Source organism: Ciona intestinalis, chromosome 8 (genome assembly GCF_000224145.3).
Source record: "Ciona intestinalis chromosome 8, KH, whole genome shotgun sequence".
Lineage (NCBI taxonomy): Eukaryota > Metazoa > Chordata > Ascidiacea > Phlebobranchia > Cionidae > Ciona > Ciona intestinalis.
The window spans coordinates 3,404,028-3,417,285 of NC_020173.2; the positions used below are offsets into that span (position 1 = coordinate 3,404,028).

Sequence of the window (13,258 nt, forward strand, 5' to 3'; positions counted from 1 at the left end):
CATGACACACATGACATAAATACGACACACATGACATAAATACGACACACCGGACATAAATATGACATAAATACGACACACATGACATAAATATGACACACCTGACATAAATATGACATAAATACGACACACCTGACATAAATATTACATAAATACGACACACCTGACATAAATATGACACAAATACGACACACCTGACATAACATGACTACATAAATAGACACACCTGACATAAATACGACACACCTGACATAAATGATGACATAAATACGACAAACCTGACGTTAATATGACATAAATACGACACACATGACGTAACATATGACATAAATACGACACACATGTCATAGACATGACATAAATACGACACACCTGACATAAATATGACACACCTGACATAAATACATAAATAAATACGACACACCTGACATAAAATGACATAAATATACGACACACCTGACATAAATATGACACGTATGTATACGACACACATATACATACACATGACATATAAAACACACACCTCACCTAGACATAAAATACGACACACCTGACATAAATGACATAAACAAATACACACACATGACATAAATACGTCATGTGTGCAACACATCTGACATAAATATGACATAAATACGACACACCTGACATAAATATGACATAAATACGACACAAATGACATAAATAAATACGACACACATGTCATAAACATTACATAAATAAATACGACACACTAATGACATAAATACGTCACACGTGTCATAAATATGCACACATGTCATAAACATGACATAAATACGACACACATGACATAAATATGACACACCTGACATAAATGACATAAATAAATAGACACACATGTCATAGGCATGACATAAATAAATACGACACACATGACATAAATATGTCATGTGTGTCATATTCACATCTGACATAAATATGACATAAATACGACACACCTGACATAAATATGACATAAATACGACACACCTGACATAAATATGACACACATGTCATAGACATGACATAAATACGACACACCTGACATAAATATGACACACCTGACATAAATATGACATAAATACGACACACCTGACATAAATATTACATAAATACGACACACCTGACATAAATATGACACACATGTCATAGACATGACATAAATACGACACACCTGACATAAATATGACACACCTGACATAAATGACATAAATAAATACGACAAACATGACATTGGCATGACATAAATAAATACGACACACATGACATAAATACGTCATGTGTGTCATATTTATGTCATGTGTGTCGTATTTATGTCATGTGTGTCATATTTATGTCATGTGTGTCATATTTATGTCATGTGTGTCGTATTTATGTCATGTGTGTCGTATTTATGCCATGTGTGTCGTATTTATGTCATATTTATGTCATGTGTCTATGACATGTGTGTCATATTTATGACATGTGTATCATTTTTATGTCATGTATGTCATATTTATGTCATGTGTGTCGTATTTATGTCATGTGTGTCGTATTTATGTCATATTTATGTCATGTGTGTCGTATTTATGTCATAGGCTATTTATGTCATATGTGTCGTATTTATGTCATGGCAGAATAGACTACTGCTAATGTAAATATATAAAAATTTAGAGTCCCATTTTCCCCCACATTGTAGTTTTGTATGTTTTCATTGCCAAAATTTACACCTCCGGGGGTTTTCAACTATAAGATACTGATATAATAAAAAGATAATATTTTAAAAATGTATTCCAAATTTAGTCATTTGCACTTGGTGATAATTTGTAGAAGTGGCTTGTGCCAAAAACAGAGTAGTAATACCCAATTTGTAGCAAAAATAAAAACTTTATCAATAGTTATTATAATTTGTTTTTTGTTTTTAGAAGTTCATATACATTATTGATGTGTTGGGATACACTATTTATCCATTGATGTTCGAACAATACCCATTGTCATTCAAACAATACCAATTGTTATGCAATAATATAATGTATAGGTAACATGTTAAAAACTAGAGCAGTAGGGCAAGGAAAGGAATGTTTAGACTTAATTTTCAAAGCGTACAGTATTATTTCGTGTTATTTACATATATTCCTATTTCTAAATACACTTAATAATCAAAATTAACAATGATTTTAAACTGTCCCAACTTATCCTGTGTGTTTTCGAATTTGTAAAATTTCACTTGTTGTGCGGATCACTAAATACCTCCTCGTGTGTTTTATTATATTTTATTAAATTGGTGTCAATTAATAAAGGAAGGATAGTACTAATTCGTGGTATTACCCAAAAATTTGGCAATATGTGCTTAAGAGTTCCATCTTCCCCACTGTACTATAAAACTTGGACGAGACATGGAAGGGCCAAGAACAAGATATAGACTAGACGGGGACAGGTCAAGACATGGACGAAACACACATTGTCTGAAACTATGTTTGAATTTACAAAAGACACTGCATGTTACGGCTGTTGAAGTTTTATTGCTTTATGCGTTTAGAATCGAAGAGTAGAATACTATTCGCTTTGGAACATCGGCAACCAGCGCAGTTGCGCGCAATTTATAACTCTAATTGTAGAGCATCTGCGCTGGGCGCTGGCGTCGATTGCGCTTAATAACAAATTACAGTGAAAGCAAGAACAAACAAAGGAATTTCACGATTCGGTGCATGAAGACGATACGAGTTGTACAAAGGGAATAATGTACCACGTGAAAAAAATGTCACGTGACAGGACGGACTACAACTTCTGTGTATGTTGGGTATACTGGGGTTATAAAAAATCGGATACCGACAATATTCACATGCACTTATGCAACTCAGCCATCCAGGTGTATATACTGCATTGAAAGGAAACTTTGCGATAACTACAATATACCTGTAGTGACGGTTTGAAGTTAATGATACTGTTAGGGATCAAGAATAACACAGATTTGCTAACACTGGTGTTTACTACAATACTGCGTCTCCTTGCCAGGTATATGTGGCATGGAGCGGATTTTCGTTGCTGTTCCAATCTATAGTAGTACGGGCCCCAAGACTGCAACTGGCTGCAACACGGCCCGTAGAAGGCACCTGGGGTGCAGGAAGTCCGTCTTCGTTAATACACCAAGTGTTGGAGCATTTTTCGCGAGTGATGCCTGGGTGTTCCACTAAGGATGATAGGACAGTGTCTTCATACCCGGAGTCACGGTGTGTGGATTTTGGTTGTCGAAGTCGAACGTTGTCGTTGTATGGTTGGTAGTTATTGTTCAGTGATCGATTCTCTTTCTCGTATGCAGAGTGAAGGGGATCATTTCTCCTCTTCCGTGTAATTTCTGCAGACTGTAAAGATGCTGTGAGATCGCTACTGGAGCATCCGGAGGATGTAGAGGAAAAGGAGTCAGATTTACGGAGATTGTCTTCCGTTTCACAAGGCTTTGTAAGGTTATCAGTTTGTACGGGAATGGCTGGCGGTTCTGGAGGCTGCTGTGTATTGTCTTTAGAAAGCACTTCTTTTTGTATTTTAGAAGTGCATGTTGTCTCTGTATTCGCTGCATCAGTGTCCGTAAGATCAGTCTTTGGTATCGGACTTTTTTCTACCTCAGTTTCCGTCTCTTCTTTAATGGAGCTGGGGTTTGAAACAGGTTGGAAGATTTCAGCGCTTGTATTTGAACGAGGCTTCCGTAATACCGTCTCTTTGGGTAACTTTTCCGGATCCTCCGTAATTTGGTGAAACAGCGCTTTGATGCGAGAAACATCCGGCATGCTGATGCAGCGACGGGAAGAGCGGAGGTTCCTAGAGAGGACGGATACAACCGATGCGAGGGACTGACGTTCTGTCTCCGAGAAGCTCTGACCCTCCGCACGCTTCCGCATACACCACCAAGATGCGAGATCGTTTCCGCGAGGAGACAAGAGCATTGCTCTGTGCTTCGCTCGCTGGTACTCGCATCCATCGCATCTTCCGTGTTCTGGAGTGCTGCTCCGGGAGCCAAAGCTGCTGGAGCTCAAGTGATGCTGGGAGTGAGATGGGGAGGGGAGGTGTAAGGAGGGAGGAGGAGTGATGTTGGGATGTGCGGAGTCACCTGGAGATAAGAAAATGATGAGGAAAAATATAAAAACGGGCTGATGTGTTATTATGTTGGAGGGTTACTTTTGTTGTACATGGTATTATGGACTTATACAAATTAATATAAAGATAATTTAAGGTGTTGGAGACATTAAAAGATTATATTGTGACGACCCGCCACGTGTGTGTGCGCTTCAATATAAAGAAAAAGATATAAAGAAAAATAGTACGAAATTTGAATCATACTTTGGTTAAACTTCACAAGTTTCACAACGGTTCAGTTCACAAGTTCCCCAAAATGGGCGGAATTAGTTCGAAACGTTGTGAAAAACAAGTTAAACTGACGTGTAACAGTTAAGCTATATTTTAGATCAGTGTAAGTCCTTACACTTACCAAACACTGAAGATCTGGGTCGGGTTTTTTTCGGCGGAGTTTTCAGTTCGTTTCTCCACACTGACTTGAGGTCACGTGGGGTTGAAAGGTCAAAGGTCATCTCCAACAAAGCGAGACTTGGTTCGTCGATCAATTTACGATTACCGCCTTCCAAGTGCTGAAAATGGTCAAGTTTTTAGATACGGTCATCAGTACACTAATTCCCCTTTTATATTTCTTACTGTTGCGTTATAAGCCCGCGAACTCGTCCCACGTTACACAACGTCACATTACTGACTGCTAACTTATTTCCACTTTATTTTTGTGTAAGTGCGCCAATGGATACAGTAGCAAAAACGGCTGTTTTACGTGTGGTTTGTGGTGTACCACGGTCAACCGACGTTGTACACGTATAATACGAATAGTTTAATATGATCGATTGTCGTACTTTCGGTTGAAGATGTAGAAATGTTATTTGTGTAACCGAAACTAGTAGAGACGACACTCTTGTGTTATTTTAGCCACGTAAGGATGTATAGATTGTATGCAAATTTGTTCATAAAGTGGTGAACGGGTATGAGTCATGCATATGTTCTATTACCGTGCGGGATATATAGTAAGGTGGGGGAAGACGGGATACCTTTAGCACATTATATTTAAAATTTCCGATAGCGTTTAATACATTTTAAAACGGTCTATTAGAATCGTGACTGAGCATACGGTTTTATAGTTGTTTGAATGTTTTTTGTTTACTACCGAATGGGACGAGAAATTAGAATAAAAAGATGTCCCATCTTCCCCCACACCACGATATTACTATTTAACTGGATAGGTCTTATTTTCATATTAATAAGAACTCAGAACTCTTTTGATAATATGGCATGTAGTTGTATAGTAAATACCACGAATGTGCAAATAATAGGGGTCTGCATTAGACTATATACCTCAAGAGCGGAGAAAGGGTTAGCAAATACGTCACTTTCTGCTGCGTCATCGTTGAACGAGCATGATGATGACGCAACCATGTTGGCAGCATGAGTCAGCAATTCTCGGGAAATGTCGGAGAAACTACGAGATAGTCGGGAGCATGATGACGGTCGCTTGCTCTGTGATGTAATAATAGGGATAAAACGCGGGCAAAATACATGAAAATTGTGAGGGTTGGGATATTAACAAAAAAAAAACATTAAAAATTGTTGTGTCAATTACAGGGTTGGGATATTACCAAAAAAAAAACATTAAAAATTGTTGTGTCAATTGGTATAGGCATTAATCTATCCAAATCGAAGATAAATAAAATAGATGTAATGTCGTTTAAAATAAATGTCATCGTATTGGTTGTAATTTTTTACTGACTTACGAAATTCGAGGTTTGGCCTGCTCATCCCGTTTGACAGAATAAAACACACACATAATGTGCGAATAATATGTATTCGTAACTAGCTGTGAAGGTGTAAAATAAGGACTATCTAACTGCATAAGGGTAAAAAAATGAGTTGTGTAACTCTATAAATTATAAACCATATACCTGTCTTGATTGACGTGCTGGGTATTTGACCGGACTACTGCCTGAAGGAGTGTCGAGCGTGGATTTGCCTGCAGTTCCCTTTCTACGAGGTAATGTGTCGGATGTGCGACCTACATACCGTGGTCGGTCGCCTTCTGCCACTGTAAAGCATGGGAATTATTACGTTGCAGTTATATTGGTAGGCGCTGTCGATTTTAAAGGGAAAGGACGAGCGTTTCGGTAAAAATGTGCGATTACAACGAAGCCAGATGACGTGTTATGTACGTCAGTTATAACCTTACGCGTTATATATAACATTTTAACCATAAAGCTGTTATGGCTTCACAGCAGCGGTTTTATTATGGTAGGAGTTATTTAAAGACCAAAGCCTGAAACAATATTATAAAATATTACAAAAATGACAAAAAAAAATAAAAAAATAAATAGGAAACAATAATGAAAAAATATATAAAAAGGCAGTTTAAATCCAGTATATTATGGTAGAAAATATTTTCACGACCAAAGCCTGAAACAATATTCCAAAAAATTATAATATTGACAAAATAGAAAAAAATATGAAAAAATATTTGAAAAAAAATATAAAAAATTAAGTCCAGTGTGGTGATTTGGTATAATTTGTTAACATTATAAAAATGAGTAAATATATTACAGCATGAGCCGTTTATACAATACAACGTGTCAAGCCACGGTCTGTGCCAGTGGCACAGCTTTTGTCGTATATTCGCATTATCTAGGGTTAAATACGTGCGGATAGTGTTGGATACGAGCCGCACGGACACTTCGATAATAAAATACATGAGATCACGCATGCTAGTGCCAACGCAGAAAGGAAGCACGTGATAAGAACGCTATACGATCCGCTTCAAGCGCGTGTGTGCTGATACGGCATATTATGCATAGCGCGTTTGATATTAACGGCAGCAGTTAAGAGATCATACAATGTTACTTCTTGGGACTGGATTTGATTCGACGATATTTAAACTGATTGTATGAGTTGTATTGTAATATATGCGTCATAGTTTGAATGAATTGACACTGATTACTTAATGCATTACTTTCTGTAGTAACAGGGTGTAAACGATGAATGGAAGTGAAACAAGCCGGTGTTTTTTTGTGTTTTTAACTAGCGAATTTGTCCTATTTTTAATATGCGTCTCCTACGCTACGAAACCCATACATTATTAAATCTATGAACATACAACAAACACGTCCATTTAAATCTGTATTTTTAGTACTGTGGGGTATGATAGAACACCATTTGCACATAATATCCAAATATCCTGATCGTGTTTTAAACAAATAACAACGGTCTATGGGAGTCCTAATGAAACAGTTTCATAACTCTCTGACTGTTTTTTGTTTACAATCAAATGGGATATGAAAAAAAGAGTTAGAAGTTGTCCCATCTTCCCCCACCTTACTACATATACCACGAACGCGTACATTTAAAAATCCAAATTAAACCCAGGGAGTCTGAATACATTTAAGATTCTCACACGAGAAAACAAACCGTAGGAGTCAACATGTCCACCACTAACGATAAAACAAGACAAGGTGTCGAATTCGCACGTTCGTCCGTAAACAAGTCACAACAATTTCGGTAATTGGACTTTGTAAAGACCGAAACGTAACGTAGAACAACAGAAACAGAATCCTTTTAGACGTTGGCGAAACATGAATCTCGGGCGGGAAAATCGCCTACCTCGGAAAGATGATGATCGTTTTGGTTCCAATGTTTTCTTGTAAGCTTTGAGCATCGTTTCGAGTCTAATGACAATTTCTTTAAAGGGCGGTCGTGATTTAGGCTCCATCTGAGAAAATTGAATGTTGGGTTTTTGATAAAAACGTAATAAAATAATTGTAACACAAATTGTATTTTCAGTCAAACGAGACGGTACATGATATTAAACATTGTAGTGACGTATAAATTAATGATTTTACAACTGCTTGAAATTACCTAAACAAGAATTTTCTCAATGACACAGTTTTTGAGTTGTAAACTAGCATAGCATTTTGGACGAAATTCGAAACATAATTGATACGAATCTACCTTTGACGTCGCGTTGTTTAGGAATTAATCTGCGGCCATTTCCCAATCAATTAACCGACCACTACAATGGTTCCCAAAATAACCATACGCGGTGGTATCATTTACTCAGGTATTCCAATAAAAATTACTACTTTGAATGGTTTGATGCTGAATAGATAAGCAAACACTGCGTTTATTAGTACGGAAAGGCAAACTATACTTCTTTTGGTAGAAGGTTATAAATTTTACAATTATTGACTTATGCGGGCCGGACAAAAAGCTGTAAAATTCTTTTTGCGAATTTTGAAAGGTCATACACGTCAGAATATCTCCGTGCGCAGGCAGACCGCTTCGTATCATACAGGTATAGTAATTGATGGCCACACACACGGTCGGGTGAATGAAGCATGATGATCAGGTCGCAATATCCGTTTCCTTAATGCAACCTGACTATGCTATACTACGCTCTACGGCTTACGTTAAAGCCACCACGCTAATACTGGGTCTGCGCGGCCAGTTGGGAAACAAATAAAACGTATTTTTCTACGAGCGTAGCGTACAGCATGTTTATTTTAAAGGCGCACAGTAACGAAAAATCGAAATTTGTGTATGGATAGATATGCTGAAATGTGATTTAAAGGTAATATCAAAGTTCCAATAAACGAAACAACTTCTGAAAAACGCGTGACACACATTCTTTTTCGTATTTTTTTAAAGATGACATTTGAGCATATACAATATACAAATTTCCATTTATCGTGTGCCTGTTTTAGATACAACAAAAACTACGACGAAAAAGAGCGTAATGCTAGTATACATTTCTGCTGTGACATGGCCTATTTAGAACAGCAGCAACATTTGCACTGTAAACATTAACCACGTGTAATGTAGCTTGCCAAATAAGCAACAACTGGTGTGTGACTCAGTGGGGCCTTGTGCTGCCACGCATGCATATTTGTATAAACATTCAAAAACCAACGGGCGCTTTTTGGTCAAACGCGAATACATTAAGCATGATGTAGAACGAAGCGTACAACAGCTTGGTTACAAACTTACAATGCAATAATGCATAATACAATAAACAGTGGTTCTTAGGCTTCTTGGCGTGGGTAATGAGCCACAATGACATTTAAACGTTGGCCAATATGTAGTTAAAATAGATTATACTTTATTTACACTACGGTACGCTAGAGGATTGCTGTTTCATTGTTTTTGTGTGTGTTTTTTTTACAAATGTGACCACATTTTAAAACAAGTTTTCGGAAAAAAAAACATGGATTGAAAAATTAAATCATTACCTGACAACAATCAAATGCAAGCTGAAGATACTCTTTCGGGGGTGGGAACGAATTTTCCGGTTTGTTATCCGTGGTTAGTTGTGCGGTGGGGTGGACCATTTTGAGGAAAAGATCTTTTGCTAGACCGAAGTCACTGCTTCTTGGAAGCTCCTCCGGATCACAAGAGATGAGAGCGATTAATTGACACGTGATGATGCCGTAGGAAAAGATGTCGGCCTGTCAATCAAATAAACGTTTAAACATACAGTATATAGGGGGGTAAGATGGGACAATTTTTTAATACATTTGGTAATAAACAAAGAATAATTATAGATTTATATAACCGTAGCCTTGCGACTCTAAAACAGCTTTGTTACTTTAAAACAGCTTTGTAACACGATCAGGAAATATGGCATTCAGGAGCTAACGGTATTCCATCTTACGCCATAGTACCATATAGTAGGGCGGGGGAAAACGGGACACCTTTAGCACATAGTATCCAAAAATACTAATGGTGTTTTAACAATTAAGAACGGTCTGTGGAAGTCGTGAAGATACGATTTTATAATTTTCTGAATGTTTTTTGTTTACTACCAAATGGGACGAGAAAATCGAATAAAAGGCGTCCCATCTTCCCCCATTCTACTATATGTATATAAATCATACATATGGTAGTAAAGGGTTAATGGAATAGTAAGACGATAGACTACGTATAATGGATCAGCTTGGTTTTGCCATTTCACTTGTTATTGAGTAACAGGCGTATTAGTTTGGGGAGTTTACTGCGATGACATCATGCGCAAATTCACGGTTGTTTATCGAACAACAAACGCGTGTGCAAAGTGAATGCGAGGGTGTTAGGTGTGCCTTTGTGTGGGAAACATAGTTAAAATAAAACTATATAGAAATCCACATAACCCTGCATGCCATTACCACCTTTTAAAAAGACCAGAGTTCTGTGACTATACGCTTGGTATTTATTACAGAAACACACAACTAAAGTATACGCACTTATTAAGCCCTATATACGGTTGCCACAAAGCAGAAACGGTTAACTATAGTAAATAAAAGCCTTGTTTAGATAAAGCAGCCGGAACCAATTTGGGTATTTTTACGAACTAGTAACGATTGTAGGTTTCGAGCTATGTTAAATGCAAATTTAAACCAGACTCCCAAAACCCTTTTCCGTTTACATAAAAACACGACCAGTTTCGTGTGCTAAGGGTATTCACTATCGGATAAAAATTAAAATACACCACAATCTTTTTTGCTTTCGGAGAATTAAAACCAATAAGCTTGTGTATTTGCAGACCTTAGTAATGTTAGTACGTCGAAAGCGCTTGTTTGGCTTGCAAATATTACTCATGTAATAAACCGTCTTCTAACGTTGAGCGAATAAGTATTGCGAGTCGTCATTATATGACCACATAAATATACTCAATCAAAGTTTTAATGTTCTTCGTGGACACGAGTGATTTATATGGCAAATATATTGTACAGCGAAAAGCAAATATTTTTCGAAACTTGGTCTTAATACACTATTTCAATTAAACAACAGTATGTAGAAATGTGATTGCTGGTGCTTAAAATTGAATGTATATGTTACAATAGATCCTAGCTAACGTACACATGTGTCATTTTTGGTATATGTGTACTGTACAACATATTTTGTGCACAAACAGTTATAGCAGCTATATATGAGAAAAACCTTGTGAAAATTAACCAAAACAACAGTAAACCAAAAATTTCGCCGTAATAAGCTGTAACTTGGTAAAAAAACAAACTAAATAAAATAAAAATAAACTTCGTTGCAGCAACGCAGGTGTTTCCAAAAGCACTGGAACCTGTTTACGAACTACGTGGTCAATTGTAGCCAATAATCGCAATGATTGAACCATTGACCGTGCTATTACACCCTATATTGCCAGATAAACGATCGTATACTCATACTCACAGTTTGGTTGTAGGGTTTCCCATTTATAGCTTCAGGGGCGATAATGTATGGTGTTCCTACTATTGCGAGTCTGCCCTCGTCTTCCGGGGTTAGCGGGATCTTCTCTGCGAGTCCTAGGTCCGCCACTACGCCCGTCATCTTTTGAGTGCCTGATTTATGAGTTGCGATTCGCACCAGGCAGTTCTGGCGACACAATATATGGTATTAATATACTGTTTATATATAGTAGGGTGGGGAGGATGGGATACCTTTTCATAGCATTTTCGCGTCACATTTGGTAGTAAACAAGCACATTCAAAGAATTATAAACCGTATTATCACGACTACCATAGACCGTTGTTAATTGTTTAAAACACGATCAGGATATTTGGATATTTGTGCTCAAGGTGTCCAATCCTACCACACAGTACTAGGTTTTTTTTTACCTTTTACGTAATATGAAACTTTGACCATGTTTATTCTGTATATATGGTGTATTGTATGGTATAGGCACACCACACAAAAAAACGCGTGATCGTTTAAAACGTAAGAAACGCGTAATCGTTCACGTTTAATACGCCATACATACAATTTCTCTTATTTTTTAACATCATATTGTATCAGTGCAAACCAAATAGAAACACTTAATCAGACACCATGCACAGCGATAGTATTTGCTGATTACGTCATCGAGTTGTCGGAAAAACAAAAGAAGTGGTCGTTACGATGACGTAGCTGTTAACGTCGTCAGAACATTTCCAAAAAATCGTTCGGTCTCGTTTTAAACGTACACGATTCGTTAAAGAGTAGCCGCTTTTAATCATTTTCGTTTTAAATTGTAAAATCGTTGTATTTTGTAGCACATATAAGTAAGTAAAACCCGTATATGGACTTCATATTCTATTTTATATGTGCGAGGACCTATGAAGATCAAAGCATGTCATAGGTACTTGGGATTCAGACCAAAGTTGGCCCATTGCCTCTCAAATCCTTATATTTAAAAACACCTTTTTAATTGTAAAGACATGTTTTTACTTGTTTATAAATGAAGACGACCTATGTTGGACGTCAAAAGTCGGCACGCTATAATGCACGAAGAGCTGTTTCACATGTGTAATATACCTGGCGCCAACAGTATACTTTATTTTTGCATATACATCTATATTTTATATATACTGTAAAGCTTACTTTGGCAGTTAGATCTCTATGGAAGATGCCCACAGAGTGTAGATAGCTCATTCCGGATGCCACATCCTTGGACAGTTTCATGCGTTGCTTCCATGGCAGAACAACTCCCTTCTTAGTCACAAGTTGGTCTAAGTCCCCACCGTTTATGTACTACACGAATATAGGGATTGTTATTGATCGTTTGGTCACAATGCAAGGCAATTATTGAAATTGTAATAAGTATTGTACAAACCTCGGTTAAGGCGTGTAATTTACCCTCGTGCACGCACACACCGATGAATCTGTAATGTATAGAGTTGTTATTGGCGTGCAGTTATTTTACCCAAAAGTCTATCAAATTAAGTTATGTTCCGGTTCTCTCTTTTTGTTACGTCATCGCCTTTTTTCTCTTGCATTCGCTTTGTTCATTACGTGGCAATTTCAGTTTAGTTGATCCTTAAGTGATTTGAATGAACGTTGGTGCTAAACTTCTGTAGTGAACGGAAGTAGTTTATAGCCACAAATTTTCAGGTATATATCTTTTCGCATTAGTTGTTTATTCGCATATTTACGTGTTTATTTACTATTGTTATTTTTTCCTTTTAGTTACCGCAATCCGCAATCCGCAATCCGCAATCCGCAATCCGCAATCCACAAATAATACAATTAAAAGATTTGCGCGTTTGACTGATTGGCTATAACACCAACGAAGAAAAAAAATAAAAAGAGACAGAGTCCAGAAGACCTGCCCATAACAGTAACTGAAAATTTCTCAAGCGACGCCGCCGAAAAAGCGTGGAGAACGTCTGCTGAAGCAAGTGTGGAGAATGCGTCTGCTCCGGGCGGCTAAGGGAAGCGTGGAATTCCTTTTGGATAGCTGGAC

General features: G+C 37.3%; 1 protein-coding gene and 2 long non-coding RNA genes across 3 annotated transcripts in view; 2 read left to right on the forward strand and 1 right to left on the reverse strand.

Annotated features, from left to right (window-relative positions):
• Positions 1–2,481: 2,481 nt before the first annotated feature.
• LOC100175474 (fatty acyl-CoA synthetase and RNA processing-associated kinase 1-like) overlaps positions 2,482–13,258 on the reverse strand; it is a 23,874-nt gene continuing 13,097 nt past the window's right edge. The window contains exons 4-12 of the mRNA XM_002121580.5: positions 12,629–12,677; positions 12,397–12,546; positions 11,230–11,412; positions 9,297–9,512; positions 7,672–7,780; positions 5,970–6,109; positions 5,386–5,547; positions 4,463–4,619; positions 2,482–4,084 (exon numbers count right to left, since the gene is read on the reverse strand). Coding sequence (XP_002121616.3) covers positions 2,970–4,084; positions 4,463–4,619; positions 5,386–5,547; positions 5,970–6,109; positions 7,672–7,780; positions 9,297–9,512; positions 11,230–11,412; positions 12,397–12,546; positions 12,629–12,677 — 2,281 coding nt within the window. The 3' untranslated portion in view covers positions 2,482–2,969. The remainder of the gene's footprint in view (positions 4,085–4,462; positions 4,620–5,385; positions 5,548–5,969; positions 6,110–7,671; positions 7,781–9,296; positions 9,513–11,229; positions 11,413–12,396; positions 12,547–12,628; positions 12,678–13,258) is intronic.
• LOC113474428 overlaps positions 11,539–13,258 on the forward strand; it is a 5,586-nt gene continuing 3,866 nt past the window's right edge. Inside the window, exon 1 of the long non-coding RNA XR_003396092.1 lies at positions 11,539–11,615. This is a non-coding gene — a long non-coding RNA (uncharacterized LOC113474428). The remainder of the gene's footprint in view (positions 11,616–13,258) is intronic.
• On the forward strand, positions 12,801–13,169 carry LOC104265901. Its single transcript, XR_717340.3, has 2 exons — positions 12,801–12,906; positions 12,982–13,169. It is a non-coding gene; the product is annotated as an uncharacterized LOC104265901 (long non-coding RNA).